The sequence below is a fragment of the Melozone crissalis genome, unplaced genomic scaffold, assembly GCF_028551555.1.
Source record: "Melozone crissalis strain CALT ecotype California unplaced genomic scaffold, PUWL_Pcris_2 ptg000034l_1, whole genome shotgun sequence".
In the NCBI taxonomy this organism is placed as follows: Eukaryota; Metazoa; Chordata; class Aves; order Passeriformes; family Passerellidae; genus Melozone; species Melozone crissalis.
Genome location: NW_026535812.1, coordinates 4,674,073 through 4,692,668, shown reverse-complemented (window position 1 = coordinate 4,692,668; position 18,596 = coordinate 4,674,073). Strand labels below are relative to the sequence as shown.

At 39.8% G+C, this 18,596-nt stretch overlaps 1 protein-coding gene across 3 annotated transcripts in view; it reads right to left on the bottom strand.

Moving 5' to 3' along the window:
- Positions 1-18,596, bottom strand: part of FARP2 (FERM, ARH/RhoGEF and pleckstrin domain protein 2) — a 77,686-nt gene that overhangs the window by 43,662 nt on the left and 15,428 nt on the right. For all 3 annotated transcript variants that reach the window (XM_054283087.1, XM_054283088.1, XM_054283089.1), the window contains exons 3-7: positions 13,288-13,392; positions 11,837-11,879; positions 8,199-8,277; positions 6,417-6,514; positions 3,959-4,073 (exon numbers count right to left, since the gene is read on the bottom strand). In XM_054283087.1, the coding sequence (XP_054139062.1) occupies positions 3,959-4,073; positions 6,417-6,514; positions 8,199-8,277; positions 11,837-11,879; positions 13,288-13,392 (440 nt within the window). The remainder of the gene's footprint in view (positions 1-3,958; positions 4,074-6,416; positions 6,515-8,198; positions 8,278-11,836; positions 11,880-13,287; positions 13,393-18,596) is intronic.

Below are 18,596 nucleotides of genomic sequence, written 5' to 3'. Positions count from 1 at the left end.
AAATCTACTTAATCTTCCCCAGGTCAATGGATGACACACTAATATCAGTATTTCCAGCAAAAACTGCTGTCAGTGCAATAGGTGTTGGGGTAGAGGTTCCTTACAACCATCCAGCTAGACAAAATTGCTTGTGATACAATATTCCCATGGCAATGGACTCAAAATAAATGCTGTCAAGTGTTAAGTGATTTACAGAGCATTTAAACCCAGTGATTAATATAGAGCTTTAAAGATGAAGTGTCAAGTTAGAGTTTTTCTAATTTACAGGCAATTTAAAGAATTTAAATTCATGGACAACTAAGCTAACAAGTTGTGAAAGGACATGCATTTACATCAGTAAATATAAATCTATTAAGTTTTTGATTTCTTTCCTGATTTAGGTATGCACAGACAAAGAAACCACAGACATGTGAACACAGGCCAAATGTGTCATGTTGAATCCTGCACTCCCCTTGCAGCAAGTATTTTACTACTCACAGGAAGGCAGAAAACATTGTATTTTGAGTGTATTTTGGGTGTCTGGGTGTCAGGCATTAACTGCACCAGCACCAAAACACCATCTACAAAATATACATCTTTCATTTTTAATAAACTATAGAAGATGGTTTTTATTTATTTCCATTTTATATAAATAAAATAGGTTAATTCAGGCTCTTGCTGAGGCAATAACTAATGTGCTACAACAAAAATATAACTGCTCTTGTTTACCATTACTACATTTGCAAAGTATAGAAACCATATTCCTATTCTTTATGAAAGTAAAAGTATTTACAAATGTAAAAGAAAAAAAAAATATGTTCAATAGAAAATAAGCATTCAATTGCCATCTTTCCAATTATAACAGTCTTCATTTACAGAATGGATTGGATACACAGGTTCTGTTTTATTGAGGGTGATGACATCCTCCCACTTCTAATAGCTACAGTGAAGCAATAAAAAAATAAAAATAAAAAGGAAATGAGGCAAAAAGAAAGTGCCACATAAACAATCTGGAGGAGATGAATCATCCTGCCAGGAATGGGTTTCTCTTCCTGAACACCTGGTTTGTACAAGAAATCTTTCAGGAGCAATCATCAGTGGAAAAATCACAGAATCCCAGGATGGTTTAGGTGGGAAGGGACCTTAAAAAGATCATCCAGGACACCTTCCACTATCCCAGGCTGCTCCAAGCCCCATCCAACCTGGCTCAAAAATATCAGTCTGCTAAAGGTAAGTGGGGGAATAATAAGGTAAATGAAAGGAAATAAAAATAAGGTAAATTAAAGGAAATAAAAAATTAAAATAAGTGGAAAAAGTAAAAATGGGACACACCAGGATAATATGAAAGAGAAGAATTTTTGTCTGTCCATCTGCACTGTGCATCCTCACCAGGAAAAAGCCAAATGCCCGGGTGCCTGCTCCTTGGGACAGAAATGAGGAAAAATGTGTCTACACTGAGAAAAGTCAGAACTCTCCTCACCTGCTGAAGATGGGAAAGGGTGGTCAATATTCCCTGAGTAAGGGAAGAGGGAGGGGATGTGTGTGCTGGTTTGGGCTGGGTTAATTTTCTTCACAGCAGCTGGTAGCAGGCTGAGATTTCTATTTGAGCTGGAACCTGTTGATAACCCAGGGATGTTTTCCTTATTGCCCAGCAGAGCTCACCAGAGCCAAGGCCCTTTGTGCTCCACAGGGAGGGGCTGGGAGAGGGGGCACAGCCAGGACAGCTGATCCCACTGACCCCAAGGATATCCCACTGACCCCAAGGATATCCCACTGACCCCAAGGATATCCCACTGACCCCAAGGATATCCCCTCCCATATGGCCTTGTGCTCAGCACACAGAGCTGGGGGAAACAGGAGAAGGGGACATTTGGAGTGATGGTGCTTGTTTTCTCAAGTCACTGTGACCTGTGATGGGATCCTGCTCTCCTGAGGATGGCTCCACACCTGCTTGCCAGTGGAAAGTAAGGAATGAATTCCTGGTTTTGCCTTGCATGCTTTTGCTTCACCTATTTAAGCTGTCTGTACCTCAAGCTGTGAATTTTCCCACTTTCACCCTTCCAAATCCCTCCCCCAAGCCACCAAGGGGGAGCCAGCAGCAGCATGGGGCTGAGCTGGGGTTAAACCATGGAAGCCACAGCTAATGTTAAGACTGCACTGCTTGCAAAATGACATTTCTCTAAAAAAATGTTTCCAAAGGCACAAGAGGAATTTGAAATGTGCCTTCAAGGTACCCAGATATCACTAACATTCAAAGGTAACCTTTTCTAATCTCATGCCTCAGCTGTTAATCTAAACGTGACTTGCATGGACACTTCTAAAAAAATAAAATAAGATTTTTTTTTTGCCTTAAAATAAGATTTACAATCATTTTAATAATATGGCTGTATTAAATGCAATTCTTATTAAACTAACTTTGAAAAGTACATTTAGGAAGCAAGGAATCTTTACCTATTAACCTTCCTGACAGGTAAAAATACAAACTTTCCTTATTGTAACCAATTATTAGAAGTAACTTGTTTGAAATAAAGCTCAAATCAGAAGAGAACCACCAGTTCCTGACTCAGAAGGCAGTCACAACCTTTCCAAGAGAAGCAACCCAGGAAAATTCCCCACAAGCAGCAGCAACTGTACAGAATCCTGGTATGTGACTAATGCTGGGCTGCCCTGCCCATGCTCTGGGGGTACTTAGACCTAAAAATCCCAAATTTCACCTCAAATTTGAGAGCCATCAGCCTACCCTGCATGGGGTCATCAAAACCTTGCATGACCCACTGGTAGCTTCAGATTCCACAGCATCTTGCAGTAGTATCACAATGCCACTACAAGTTTTGTGAAAAGGATTTTTCCCCTTTTAATTTGCTTTGAAATTACCAATTATTTTCTTCAGACAAGAGAAAAATAATGAAATGAATGGTTTCCCTACTCCAGCTACTTTCTCCCAAGGTGAAGAATCCTAGCATAGATTTTAATTTACTTCAAAATTACTTTAAATTACTTAAAAACATTTATTTTGTTTCTTCATCATTTCCACAAGCACCTCAAAGGTTCAAAAGCAGAAAAAGTAACCACCTGATTTCATGAAGAATCAGCAAAACTGAAATTTCATCATAATTTCAGTACAAATTAAAATGACTGATCATAAACAGCAAATAGCTAATTACTGAAATTCTCATGAACTAATTTTCCAACATTATAGGATGTGTTTTTAAACACAGATGCTGCCCTGAAAAACTTTCATTCTGTCTTAAAAGAAAATCAGTCAGCAACAATCCATAGAGAACAAAGAAAAATCTAAGTTTGGATTAAAACACAGAACCATGCACAATAAAATGTGTGTGTGGACAATCACAATTTTTAAAAGAACTTCAAATTGCTAAATCCTAATATGCAAGTTGTCAAAAATTACAGAAAAATAAGTTCCTGTAAATCCTGACTCCATGTTGGAAGTAATTTTATATTTGTGGCAGTTTCTTTGTCACCAATAACCTTCCCTTAATTCAAAACCACCCAGCTGTAAGATAAGGTATTGCATGAATTCTGATGTGAGTTATTTCCTCCCCACTCCCTCCATCCTTCTCCATCTCCCTTGTGCTTAATGTGTAGCTAAAGAATACAATACAAATGATTTCTAATTATTTAGGCAAAAGCAACAGCTCAGCATATGCAGGCAAAACTGAGCTTAAACTTTGTAGAATGGAAATTCTGAAGAATTCTTTTACCTAAACCCATTATTACATGTAAGTTTTCTTTAGGATGTTATTACAGGCACGCTACAAAATTCACTTGGGAAAAACTACTGCCCAATAGCTCCATCCTGACTATGTAACTATTGCTACACCAAACTTTCTTGCTTGTAGATGGTGTTTAATTTACACACTCTTAATGCCATCCTGCCATGCAGCTGCTCAGCCTCCCCTAGGCAAGCCCACCTGCTGCCCAGGGGTTCCCTTTGTGGTGTGCATTAATCCTCACTTACACATGCTTCCTGTGGAAGTCCAGGATCTTTCCTTCAAGTTTTTCCTGGTTTGGCAAATACTGGTTTGTTTTAAGGTGTTCTCTGTCTTCTGACTCATCAAAATCTCCTATTTCAGCTATAACAGAAAACAAAACTATGTTAGAGTAAGAAGAAACAATGGAAAGGAAAAATAACAGAACATACTTGGTAAGAAATTGGAGAGATGTTTAGGTCTTCAAATTTGTGCATGATGTTTTGTATCTACCTTCATTTTACCAAACTCACATTTACCCCAAGCTGACTTCCTGGGGATTACAGCAGTATTTGAACATTGTCTGGAAAATTTAGACTTCTTAAGGGTGCAAGATGTGAAACTTTAGATCTGTGAGGTGGTCTGAACAGTTCTTCCTTACAAATACCTTACACCAAATAGCATATTTCAATTTATTTTTTACTATATACATGTAAAATAGTAGTTTTACTATATATGTAATATAGTAAAAAAATAGTATTTTTACTATATATATGTAATACAGTAAAATATTATTTTTTACTATATATATGTAAAATAGTAAAAAAAAAAAATATGTAAAATAGTGTCTAGTAATAGACAAGGTTACTCAGGAAGGTGGCAAGTTACAGCTGGAATTTTGGTCTCCCCTTCACATATCCATGTCTTTCAGATGCAATTTTGTGAATTTAGGAAGATTTACAGAAGAAAAAAGCATTATTGTAAAGTGCAGAACAGCTTCCACCTGATACAACACAAAACAATCAGAAGCTTTTGGCTCAGAATACAAAAGCACAAGACAGGCAGAACATGTGGCAAATGTATATAAAATTACAACTGAATAAATAAATTTTAAGAATTTCCTTCTTCTGAAAAAAATGATGAAGTTGCAATATTAAATTAAAAACAAAAATGTTTTAAAATATACAAGCACATATGTTGTCCTAAAAATTTTCCAGAAACTAAGCTGTGAAGCTCATTTCTGTGGAAGGATGCCAAAAATATAAGCAAATTCAAAAATTAGATAAATACAAGGGCAACCAAACAGATTTAGAGTGAGTCTGTGGTGCTGTGTGTGCAGTCATTATGGGATGGATGCAGCAAAGCAAGAGTTGCTCTGTGTCTGAGGGCATCTGCCATCAGCTATGTCAGAGAAAGGAGTGGGATTGTTCCTAACAAGAACACAGCAAATCCTGTTTAAAATGTAGCCAGCACATGAAAGGAGGAGTCAAAAATACTGAATATTTTGTAAAATAATTTCTATTGAAAATGAAGCTGTTCTTTCTCACATTTTCCAGAAGAGCAGAATCAGGCTAAGCAAGGCCTGAAAGTGAGATTCTCTCATCAGCTCCACAGTGCTGGAAAACCACGAGCAGGTTTCAGTGGTGTCACTCACTGAGGGCACACACACAAGGCAGATTTGCTCCTCCAATAAAATCACCAGAAGAAATACTATTATAACTGTATTATTATATTGCACTGCAGAATTAGACAACCAATAACTACTCAGCAGTGCAATTGTGAAGAAGAATCATTGATCAGCTTTTGCTTCCAGCCAGCCAAGAGCCACCAAGGTTGGGCTGCAGACCTGTGAACACTTCAGCTGCTGCTCCTGCAATTTGATATCTGAACTCACTCAGGGTTTCCAACCTCCTCCTCTAAAGGCCACATTTTAGGTTTTCAACCATGCACAGACTGAGCCAGCAGCAGCATGGAGTGCTTCCAAATAAATTGCTTCCCATTTCCATTTTCAGTCCCAGCAAGAAGGAAAGCTGCTGACAGCCCCAGTGCAGAACCTGTTCCAGCATGGTTCTCAGCTGTGTTCCAGCCCAGTTCCTGTACAGCCATCTCCTGCCAGCACAGGGAAAGTGAGAACTGAAGCCAGGGGAGCACCTAGACAGGGGGGAACAGCTGTCTGGGAGATGTAGAGTGCTGGCAGCAGAGCTTGCAGAGCCAGGGAAACAGCAAGGCTGGTTTTGTACTACCCCTCTGAAGCCAAATTTACCTCATACATAAGCACCAGCTGTTCCTCCCTCTGATGACTGTCACCCTGATTTTTTAAGATTTTCCAAGCCTTCTGATGTTTACATTCTTGTAATGAACTTTCTCACACACTTTCTGTAAATAACTCATTGTTTTGCATTCTTTTATGGAGGAGGAGAAATTTGAAAAACTGTTGGTTTGTCCAGTGTCATTGGAGAGGTGGCACTGTCACCTTCCAATCCACTGTCACTTTTAGAAAATTATAAATGTTGGAGTCAGAAAATAAACTTCATTTTTTTCTTCACCTTGAGAGCAGCTGTGTGTGCTTGTGTTCTTTTGTGTCCTATAGTGACAGATGACCATCCCAGGGTTGAAAACCAACATATTTACAGTGTGTGAAGAAGGAAATACTATGAGATAGAGATTTCTTTTAGTTACCAAAAGCTTCTGTATGTGATGTAATGTGGGTTAGCAGTGGATACTCACACTGCAGCAGGTGGGAGACCAGCAGAGCAGCTGTGTTGTCACTGCAGGTCAGCCTCTCCTCTGCCAGGTCCCTCTTGATTTGCAATGCAAACAGGTACCTGCAGGAGAGGAACAAGGGCTGGAGTTACATCCTGACACTGAAAACACAACAGAACAACTCAGCAGGAGTTTATAAAAGCAGCATCTCTGATCCTTCTGCTCCACTAAGAGTAACAACAGCCTGGCTACCAAGGAGCGTCAAATCAAACCCAAATAACCTGTGACTGTTCCAGTGCAATTTATCAGCACAGAAAGACCCACAGGAACAAGGAAGAAGGAAAACCATGTTTTAAGCAGGTTTCATCTGTGCAGTAACAGCAGCTGTCATTTTTAGCTGGAAAGAAACTTAAGCAACATTTCAAGTGATCTTATCTATTAGAAAAAAAGATGGAAGAACATCACTGATTCCAGTATTTTGTCAGAAAAACTGATAAGCTTTTCTGTTAGCACTCAACTAATCTACTCAGCAGTTGTATTTTCCAGAATTACATTAGCAGCCTACAAAGACAGTAAGAAGTTCAATTTACTTTTCTTATACTGCTATATTAGTTCCACTGAAATATTTTCCATTCAGTTGTTAAAGAGGAATAATTTCTGTTTAACAGTTTTGTATGCTGTTCCTTTTAATTGGAAGGAGATACAGTAAGGACTCCAGTAAACAGCAACAACTCACTACTAGAAATCTTCAAACTGACAGACTGATTCTTTTTCTTTACTGAATTACACCCTAAGAGATGGTAATAAGATTTTTTTAAAAGAAGAGTTTATTTTAAAATTTTATTCCTGAAGTAAAAGATACTAAAAGTTATAAATTTTGAATTATAGGCTTTTTAAATTTTTAAGTACTGTAAGTATGTATTAAAGGCTTCTCAAAAAGTATGTTCTGCTTTCTGCATGTCTGATTAGCTCTCTCAGTTTCTTAGTATACTCACAATAAAGAGTACAATATCATTAACAGCATCATTAATTACCCAGATGCTCTAAGTGCAGACCATAAATACTCAATGAATAGGCAAATTCAGTTCCTGCTCTAAAAAGCTGTATTCCTAATGAATTCCCTACATGAAGCAGCAGTTAATATAAGAAAACTTGGTGCACAGGAAATATTTGGATAGTATTTCTCCTTACAAGAGACAATCACAACAGTTGTCATGCTGGTTTATTCTTAAATGCATCTGAAGGATAAGGAAACTCTCTAAGAGGAATTCTAATTAATAGTGAAACTGTGAAAAGCACTACATGAGCTCTTTAAACACCAACATCTGGGTGATGTCCTTGTTAGAGGCAGACTTGAAACCAGGTCCCAGGTGCCAGCAGGTGGATAGGGCTGCTTAACTGACCACAGATGCATCAGCAATCCCCGAAAACAACCCATGGTGAGCACAGTTTAAATTGTGAACAGTAAAGTGTGTCTGGAAGTTTAAATCACTTATTAAAACATGTACTGATTATTTTAATTTATTTTTATAGACTCTGTTTATAAGAATTAGTATTTTCTGCATACTTTGACTCCCTTGGCACCAGGATGCTGGAAAGCCCTAACCTGTGCTGTTTTCTGTTTTGAAAAATATTTTTTCTGATAACATTCATCTGCCAACACAAGTCTGCTGAAACTGCAACATTCACTGTAAGTGATGTTTTACTCATCTTCCACCTTAGTTTTGCTTGGAACTAGCTGTGCTGCCTTCCTACTCTATTAATTCAGTATTTAAATCATGTCCAATAGTTCTAAAAATACTTCACCTGGTATATTCCTCTTGCAGCTGACCAGGGTCAGGAGGGAAAAACTTCACAGCCAGACGAAGCATTGTAGTCTTTGGTCCTAGAAGAAAAATTGGTCACTTCACAAAAACACCCCCAGTTCTCCATAAACACATGCATATTCTGTTTGCCAACAGGCAGAGAAACAACAGAGAGAAATTCTGGCCAGTTTCAAATCCCAGCTAACCACAGCAGGCTCTGCTGTTGATTGTTCATGTCAAGTGAGATAAAGCAGCTGTTTTGCAGAGGAATTGGATACCACTGACAAGGTGAGTCTGCAGCTGAAACTGGAAAAACAGTTTCATGCAGCGTGAAATCTGTAACACCCCAAAGCAGCTGCTTGGCTGCATCAAAGACCCTCAGAGGTGACCCAGGGAGAAGGTTCCAGAAGGGAGACACATCCCACAGGCTGCCAACACCCACCTCACCATCAGCACTGATGCCAGCAGACCTGGCTGGCTCCCCATGCAGATAAAAGGTGTTTGCAGCCTGCTCCCAGCTTGTCTGGTAATACACATTTCCTCCCATTTCCAGAAAACTAATTTAACTTTCAAAATTCAAGAGAACCTTTGGTCACTATAGGAAACAGTCCATAATGCTCTAAAGTATCAGTTCCAGCATCACAACTCAGAAATCCTTGTTTCACCTGGACTTCTGAAGGAATTACTACAGAGTACAACAATCCCTCACCATTCCAGGACTGGGCACCACTGTTTTCCCATTGTTTTTCCTGCCTGAAAGCAAATGAGGCCAAGTATTCCAGAGGGAGGCAAAGCACTGGGCAGGCTGTGCTGCCAGGAGCCTGCTGAGCATCCACCTGATGTGCACCAGAGCCAGGCAGTGCCCCCAGGGACTCCCTGTGCTGCTGCTGTTTCAAAGCAAACTTACCCAAATTAAAAATAAATCAAACTTGTTGGAGCACAAGCAGCCTGCTTTTTAATTTATTTTAAGCACCAGGATCTCTCAAAGCTTAACAAAGTCCAGTTTAACCCCATCAAGCTCAAAATACACTGATTTTTTCTGTCTGGAATATCTGATTCCCACAGGCCAAACATTCTTTCACCCATCCTCTTGTTTGCTAATGAGAGAATAACAAACTTTGCTTTTTGACAAGTAGCTGGGAGAACTCAGACTATCACAGCTGTGACAAGAGCAGCTCCCAACCCCCAATTCCAGAATTACCAAAGCTTTGGTCAACAACAACAAAAAACCACAAAAAAACCACTAAAATCCACATCCTAATTACAGTGTAGTATCTAGAAATGAAAGGAGGCTGGAAATAACACCCTACAATGACACAGAAAGCCCACATTTGGCAGAGACTAAGGATTCTACAGCTCTAGACACAGACCAAGTGAGGGAAATAAATAGTTTTAATGATCCCAGTTAAAAGAGCAAAACTTTACATCAAATTTCTGAAAATACTGTGAGCCTCTGGAAGACCTTCACAAGGTTAAGAAGAGTCCTGCACATTACTGTTGCCAATCAAGTGGAAGTATTAATGTGGGAGCAATATTGGAATTGTTTCAAGCATCAATTACATCAAATGGTAATAAATATAAAAAAATTTAAAACATAATACTGCATATTTGCTTCTGCAGCACAACCCTCCTCTTTCTGTTTAGCCACTCTTGCCTTTCCCTTATGAATAAGTTCCACTCAAATTAGGAAAAGAAACACTTGCCCAGTCTTAATATTCAGAATTTATTTTAAGAAGCCAAATCTGAATAAGAGAAAGAAACAAAAAGGATGTGAGAAAAAATGACCCAGGCAGGAATGGTGATTACAACTCTGTATATTATAGAAAGTAGCAGCACCTCAGAGAAGGTACCCAAATGTCAGCCTGATACTGTGTGTCTGGTGGGAGGCTCAAAATTTGGATCCAAACTCCTTCCCATGATGATTCACTAGTAAATGATTCACTAGTAAAACTGACTGCATTAATTTGAAATTTTAATTAAAAAACCAAATTTTAATAAAAACTCCAAACCTTATCACACAAGACAAAGTTCCATGGATGTCACAAAGCCAAAACCAACTGGGAGTAAACCAAGAATTTCACTTTTTGGAGAGGATGTCAAAGACTCAGAAGTGCCTATCTGCAGCAATCACCAGCAACATTGACCAACAACTTTGAGCAAAATCACCTTAAAGCCCATAACATCTGTGTTCCCCTGCAGCTGGACTAAAAGTTTGAAGTTTAACTTCAAAATCATTACATTCTACAGAAAAAAAAAAAAAGCAAAAAAAAAGAAAAAAAAAAAAAAAAGAAAAAAAAAAGAAAACAAAATCTCCAATACATAGAAAATTCACTTTCTAAAATTAGTCAATTTAAAATTGATTTCAGAACATGAACATTTGCCAGACAACTGACTGGTATCTCTTACAGAATAATATAAACAAAAAAAATTAAGTAAATCTTTCAGTTTCACTGGCACCATAACATGGGTGGCAGACTGTAAAGCAGCTATAAATCTCAGTACATCCCCATGATTTTAGACCATTTTAGAACAATATTTGTATCATCAGGGAACGCTGTCTGTGGTCTAAGGTCAAGTTTTCACAATTTATTTGGTATAGGAGAGGATATAGAAGGAGTAACCCAGCAGCACTGCAGACCTATGACCCATCAGATCTTTTGACTGGGACATAATTCCTTCTAGCCAGGAGCATATAAAAAGACAGCACTCCCAACATCTTTTTGGCAGGGAAAATAGAGTGAAAATATTCTGTATTCTCCCTAGGGAGCCCTATTTTATAGATGATTTGGTTCTTCTGCTTAAAAAACAGTGTTGACAAAAGTCAAAAATCATGACCTTAAAGTTAGAAAATGAGCTAGAATTGATGATTTCATATTTTCTGGCAATCAATTTTAGACAGAAGAGTAGCTAAAAGCTACTTCCCAGTACTCATTTTCAACATATTTGCAAAGGAGTAGGAATCCACCACACCCTCCTGATCTTGTTTCTCCACAAAGCCTCTACAATCAGAACCACAAAACAAACAAATTGCTTAACTGTGTTCTACAGAGAAAAAACAAAAAGCTGGATCTAATCTTTCAACAACATCTGAAGAACCAAGCAGCAACCTGAATTCTTCAGCTGTTTTGGGTCTTTAAAGTGCCTGTGACATTAACACTTTTTAGGTGCTATAAAGACCATATTTCAGAGCCAAGGCAGAGGCTCTGACACTGCAGCCCCCACCCAGGTGGGACATCCCCACCTCTGCTCCTCCAGGGCAGCTGCTCCTGAGCATGTGGAAAGAGCTGCCATGGGAATCAGCCAAAATGTTCCTTTTTCTTCCCACGGTATGACAACACAACAACTTCCAAAAGCTAACACAGCAAGTGTTATATTTCACTTCAATACAGCAGCAGCTGAGCCAACCTACCCAGATATTTATCAGAGAAAGAACCCTACCCTCAGGAAGTTTCCATTCCACCCACCACACAGTGCCTATTAAAATGTCAGGTTAGCATGCCCCAGCAGGAACCATTCTCACCCCTGCCATGTGTGTTTTACAGGGAAGCATAACCAGTAAATCAAGTAGTAATTGTGAAAGCAACCCACATAAAGAAGATGTAAATTAAGGAAAACTTCCTTTTTTTTAAAACTACTTACTCCGTACTTGTTTAATAACAGGTTTCATAGGTTCCAGCCAAATCTGAAATTGAAGAGAAAAAAATTACAAACATTCTTATTTAATATAATATGAAAACATCAAAAGGAAATTCAAATTAAGCAATAATTTATGAGTAGCATTTTCTTCCTCAATGCAGTAATTCTTTGCTTTACAAAAAGTGTACTTCTCTATATGAATTGACATTTCTCATGCATCAATACAAAAGCCACTGATCTGTGCTTAAAGCTCATCTGGACAGAAGAAGAGCCAGGTCAGCAAAAGCAGAGCCCCAGTGCCAAGAGGGCAGGAGTCATGCCAAAACCCACAGTCTGACAGGAGCCAGGCTGCAGAATTACAGAAAGTCTGCAGAATATGAAAAGCTCCAATGGTTTTTTCCCTTCTGTGCTATTTCTGTCACTCTTCCCTACCTACTTAAGGTTTTTTACTCAATATTAACTTCCCACCATTTTTTCCTTTTTGACAAGCACGTTTTACAAGAAAGACTTTTGTTCTAGTAAAAGGAGAATCCACAAAAGCAATGCAAAATATTCTGGAAGCTCAACCTTTTATTTTCCCCACTCTTCCAAAGAGAAAATTGTTACAAGATGATTATGTTTGGTCCTTACTGCTCTGTTTGTGAGACAGCTGAGGATTTTAAGAACATTATTAGCTGCAAGAACAGTTTGCACACCATGCACAAGCAACAGAAACTAAACAAGCTTTAGTGTATTTCCTCAGCTCAAGAGCAGCATGGATACTGCCTTTAGTACTCCCTATGTTCTCAATCCTATTCTCTGCCTATGAGTCCTAAAACTAAAAAAAAGTAATTTAAAAAAAAAGTTGAAAAAACCAAAACAATCAAAATGAAAGGAAAGTTTGGGGAACATTTTCTAGTTTAGAAGCCACACTGTCCTCTTTGCAAGGTTCAGGATAAGTGACTAGGAGGCTTAAAGGTGTCAGCATTGATCTAGATCAATGATTTAAAAAGCTTGCAGGTCTGCTGAGGTTTTTGTTGATTAGAAAGAGGTTTGTAATGGCTCTTCAGGAAAATTAATTGAAGACTGAATTAACTGAAGATAAATATGAACACTACCAAAATTACACACCACAATTTGATTTTATAAATGCTCTGCAGAGTACACTTGGAGTTCATGTTTCTCTTTTCAGAGGAAAGGAGGATTTTATTTCTGTCCCTGCAAGTGGGAACATCAGCAGCTATTTAACTTTACACAATTTCTGAGACTTAACAAGAAGCAGGATCTGATTCTTCTCCCTTCTTCTTCAATAGCTCTTGTCATTCTGCTGAGTGAAACAGCTTTACAAGAATCCAAGAGATAATCCCACAGGAGACTACAGGAAACTGCAGCAGACTGAGACATTTTTGTCACTCAAGGAACTGCATTCACCCAACCTTTTTACAATCCCAGATTTGTCAGGGAACTGTACTCACCCAATATGACTGGATATTCTGGAACTCAATTCCAAAGTAGTCTGATTCAATCAAATTCAGATGCTTGTAAACTTCTGTCAATAACGTCTGGCCGTAACATTTTGACTAAGGAAATAATAATAAAAAAAGTTACAGTGAGATTAATAAGAATAAATAAGAATAAGTTTATTCTTGTTTATCTATTCTTATTATTGAATAAGCAAAAGCAAATGGCATCTTTATAAACTGGAGAAAAATATCACAAAGTACAGGAATGTGCCTTTTGCTGACAGAGTGACAAAACTGTCCTTTGTCCCCTCAAAAAGGAAAGAAGCCCAGAAGTTTCTCTCCTCAATTTGGTGAAAAAGCCACCTCATAAGACCTTGAGGACTTCACCTCAAACTTAAGGATAGCCAATTGGACAGAAGCCAGAAAGTCCTGCCTAGACAATTTGCTAGAAAAAGAAGAGAAAAAAGAAACTAATCCCTTTTGTAAGGTGTTTTACCAGGGGGAGGAGGACCTCTTGCACCTGGCTCGATTTTTCTGTTTGTTATTTTACTTTTTATTAAACCTTTTTATTTCCACACTGCAACAGAAGCCATCCTGCTGATTTTAAGCCTCCAAAGGGAGCTGAGCTATCTTGGGTGAGTACTAGACCTCCAAGAGATAATGAGACCTGGCTCGAAGAGGCTACTATTACTACAGAGATTATTCACATTGTTCTTGTCACTGTAACACACAAACATCTCATATACAAGACTTCATACAAAAATCCTTCACAGAAGCAGAGGAACTGAAGTTGACAGAGGCCACTGGAGGTCACCTACCCTCAGCCTCCTGCTGCCAGCAGGGTCAGCAGAGAGCTGAGGAGAGCAGCTGCGGGCTATTTGCAGCTCCCTCAATAAAGCCACACGTTTGTTTGTGTAGCTGAGGGCTGTGGCTGGAGCAGCAGCTGCCAAACCCTGCTGCACACAGACCCTCACTCACTCCTCCCCACAGCAGGAGCCCCAGGGACACCCACAGGCTGGGAATGCCTGTGGACAGCGGGAACCCAACCAAACCTCCTCTCACACCACGCTACATGGGGAACCCTGTCAATGAATCTCCCTCAAGGAACTCACTCACAAACCCCTTCTGAGAGCCCAGTTAGGGGCAAAGCCACAAACAGCAGCAGGAAGCAGCTACAGGAGAGAGCAGGAGAATTCCACAGCACACCCAAAGCAGCCACACTTGGGCCTGCTGGTTCAGTCACCCAGCTTGCTCTCAGCACCTCTCACTGCAGCAGGCACCAGAGAAAACCAGCACTGCTGAACCCACACATCAGCCCATCTGCATCACTCAGCAAAGAATCCAAGGGGCTGTCCCAGCCCATCCCAGCAACACACAAAACCCTGCATGGCCACCAAGCTCCACCTTGAGCCACAAAGCAGTGCCCCAGCTGTGGGGACAGGGTGTGGCACCATTCTGGAGGGATGACTGGGTTATCCAGCACAATGCACTGACAGCCTTGATGCCACTGTGGTTTTGTTCATTTGGAGAAGTCCAGTGATGGAAGCCTCTATGACTCTCCCATCAAAGCAGGCACAGAGTTCTGTAATGACTCTACACACCCACAATAGTACCTGCTTTAAAAGTATTAGGCATTATAATAAATTATCACAGAGTCACAGGATGGTTTGGGTAGGAAAGGACCTTAAAACTCATCCAGTTCCACCCCCTGCCATGGGCAGGGACACCTTCCACTGTCCCAGGTTGCTCCAAGCCCTGTCCAGCCTGGCCTGAAACACTTCCAGGGATCCAGGAGCAGCCACAGCTTCTCTGGGCACCCTGTGCTAGGACTTCACTACTCTCACACCAGGAAAGAATTTCACAGGGAAGAATTTCTTCTCAACATTTCATCTAAATCAACCCTTCTTCATTTTAAAGCCAAATTAGTGATAGAATTAGAATAATTTAATACAATGCAAATTAAAGTATCTGAGGGCAAGAATGTGTTATTTTAGATAAAAAGCATGGGGAGACATTGGGAAAACAGTTTCACATGACTGAGGTGAATAAAAAAATTCAAAAGTAATCACCTCTTACAGGAAAAACATAAACTCTCAATGGTTTTAGAATTGTGCAAATGCCTCTATAACTTTAAAAAAACCTAAAATTTCATGGAGAAAAAGTCTGACAGCCCTGCAGTGCTGCAAATCTGAAATAGCTTTGGTATCTGCAGTGGTGTGAGCAAAGCTGACTGAATGCAACCCTGGAACCTCAGAGAAAAGCACAGAAGCAGGACACAAGATGGGTTTGTACCTCTCACTCAGGCTTTCACCAGCCATGGTACCTGTAAGAGCAGCCACAGCTTCACTCAGGTGAATTCATCTGGTGCAAACACAAATCATTCCAAAAGTTTCTTGGTATCACACTGGCTCAGGCCACTAATGCTGAAACCCCTAAATAAAACTGCAAGTCAGGAGAAATTATGCAATTCTCAGTGACTGCAGATGGTACAGAGATGCCAGGCTGAGTGCTGACATGGCACATGAATATGAGTACTCATCTCTTTTTCTGAACAGGTTTTGTGATGTCTAAAATGGAATTTTCTTGAGAAGAATACAGCTGTACTTTTTTAGCCAAAATCTGTGCTTCCAGAAGACTCTGTGGGTATGGGTTTTGGTTTTAAAATGGTGACAATGAAATAAGGAATGATACAGGTAATGGCAAGCCACATCTCCAGTAAATTACATTCTTTCTCAGATGCCTCCTGAACATTCCCCATGCAGATAACAGACTCTGCCACAGGAGACATTTATGCCTGGAGAAGTGAATTTTGGCAATCAAGTTTTTTAATTTTTAACTGAAACACATCTCTTTCTATTCACAGAATGAATAGGGTGGAAGAGACCTTAAAGACCATGGAGTCCAACCCAGCCCCAACAGCTCAACTAAACCCTGGCCCCCAGTGCCACATCCAGGCTTGGTTAAACACACCCAGGGATGGGGACTCCACCACCTCCCTGGGCAGCCATTCCAGAACTTTATCACCTTTCTGTAAAAAACTCTTTCTAATATCCAACCTCAATTTCCCTTGGTGCAGCTTGAGGCTGTGTGCTCTGGTTGTGTCAGTGCTGCTGGAGAAAGAGCCCAGCCCCAGCTGGGCACAGGCCCCTTTCAGGGAGTTATAGAGAGTGATGAGGGCACCCCTGAGCCTCCTTTTCTCCAGGCTGAGCACCCCCAGCTCCCTCAGTTGTTCCTCAAGTTCCCCTCAGTTGCTCCTCAATGGACTTGTGCATGAATCTTAAAATAGGAACAGAAGAAAATATCCTCAAATCTAGCAGGACCCTCGTTTTTTAAGGTCCATACCCACAGGTCTTTAATTGCACACCTCCTTCTCCCAGGCCCCACAGAAGGGAACACTTTTGAGGCAGCAACACCCTGACCAAGCTCATGTGCAGAAAATGGGACATGCACCTTGCCTTTCCATGGCACAAACCTTTAGAAGCCTCTGAACAGGACATGTCCTGTGACCCAGGTCTCTGATTTCTCATTCATGAAACAAAAAAACAATTCTGGTTCCAACAACTACCTTTTGTTAGAGCTGACACAGTTGGATTCACTCCTGAAAGATGCCTGCTGACAATCAGACAAGTTTTACAGCCAAACTGCTGCACTATCAAGGGATCTGTGTGCAGGGATAGTTCTATACAGGAATTAAAATGATCCCAACTGGATTTCAATACACAGCTTTCTTCCTTTCCCACTGAGCCACATCTCCTGGCTCCATCAAGTTCTGTGCCTGAAGACAATCCAGCTGCCTTCATCTCTCCGAAAAAAAGAAGTTTTATGGCATAGATCCCTGGCAATTCTCCCCTTCCACTGTCAAGTCCACACTCCTTCAAGAGAAACTGGAGATGAAGAAATTTAGATGGGTGGAGCTGGAAGCACTTGGCAACCAATTAAATTATAAAGGTGCCATCCAAATGTTAAAAGTGTAAAATAATTTTGCTTGGGTTACCAACTGTAATTTTGGGTGTCATTTTCAATGAAAAGCTAAGAAAACCCTCAGTTTAAGCTCAGGATCATTTTGCATCCTTCAAAGGATAAATATCACATTTTGAAAGAACAGCATTAATTTTATTTTAAAATAAAAATGGGGTCCAAAACCTTGAGACAGAAAACAGTCTTTTATTATTTTGTCTCAAATTCTTTGGGAAAACTCCTCCTAGGAGTATTTGGTTCCTCAAGTTGTTTATTGCATTTATAACCATCCTTTCAGACAGAAATGAAAGTAACACAGTGGGCAGCTCCATGTCATTGTTTCATTTGCATAAAAGCAGCACAAAGCAAAATATTTGAAGTAATTTCTTAATTACTGTAATTTTGACAGCAGGGCAAGTAGCTGCATGAATGCATTTCATAAAGGTCCTGCTTTCAATACAAATTCACAACATGGCATACTTTCCATTCCAAATCTCTCAATTACTCTTTATTTTCTGCCAAGACAATGACTACTGATATTGCTGTATTCCACACAAGAAAAGAAGAAAAAATGGGGCAAAAATATTATATTTCACATAAAAATGTTTTAAAATAAATTAATTTTTAAATATTACATTTCACATAAAAAAGAAGAAAAAATGGGTCAAAAAACCTAAATAGGCAGCTAACAACAGCTTTCTTTGGTGACCCTGCTCTAACTGTGCTGTAGATAATTTTAATGAGTCACCATTAAAAGACTGATAAGGAGAATAGATTTATTTCAAATTGATTTCTATAGTGAAATCAAACTTTAAAGGTTCCCTCAGAGCTGCACAAGTGCCAGCAGGTACCCTGACACCCAGTCATGGCACAGAGAGCTCTGTGTGGCAAGAGAAACCCCAAACCAAACCCCAAAATCCTCCCAGTGCTAAGACAGCATCAAACAGGAACAACCACTCCCAGCTGAAGGTTCTTGCCTCAATGAGATATCTCTAGTTTTTATCTTATCAAAAGAATAAACATATTTAATTTTAGGAATGCTTAGGACAGAGGAATAATTTTTTTTTTTTGAGTAGTAACAGCAGTTATTTTTGTTTTATAGAACAATATATAATCACAGGATGGTTTGGGTGGGAAGGGACCTTAAAAAACTCATCCAGTGCCACCCCTTGCCAGGGGCAGGGACACCTCCCACTGTCCCAGGCTGCTCCAAGCCCTGTCCAGCCTGGCCTTGGGCACTGCCAGGGATCCAGGGGCAGCCACAGCTGCTCTGGGCACCCTGTGCCAGGGCCTCACCTCTCTCACAGGGAAGAATTTCTTCTCAACATTTCATCTAAATCTACCCTTCTTCATTTCAAAGCCAA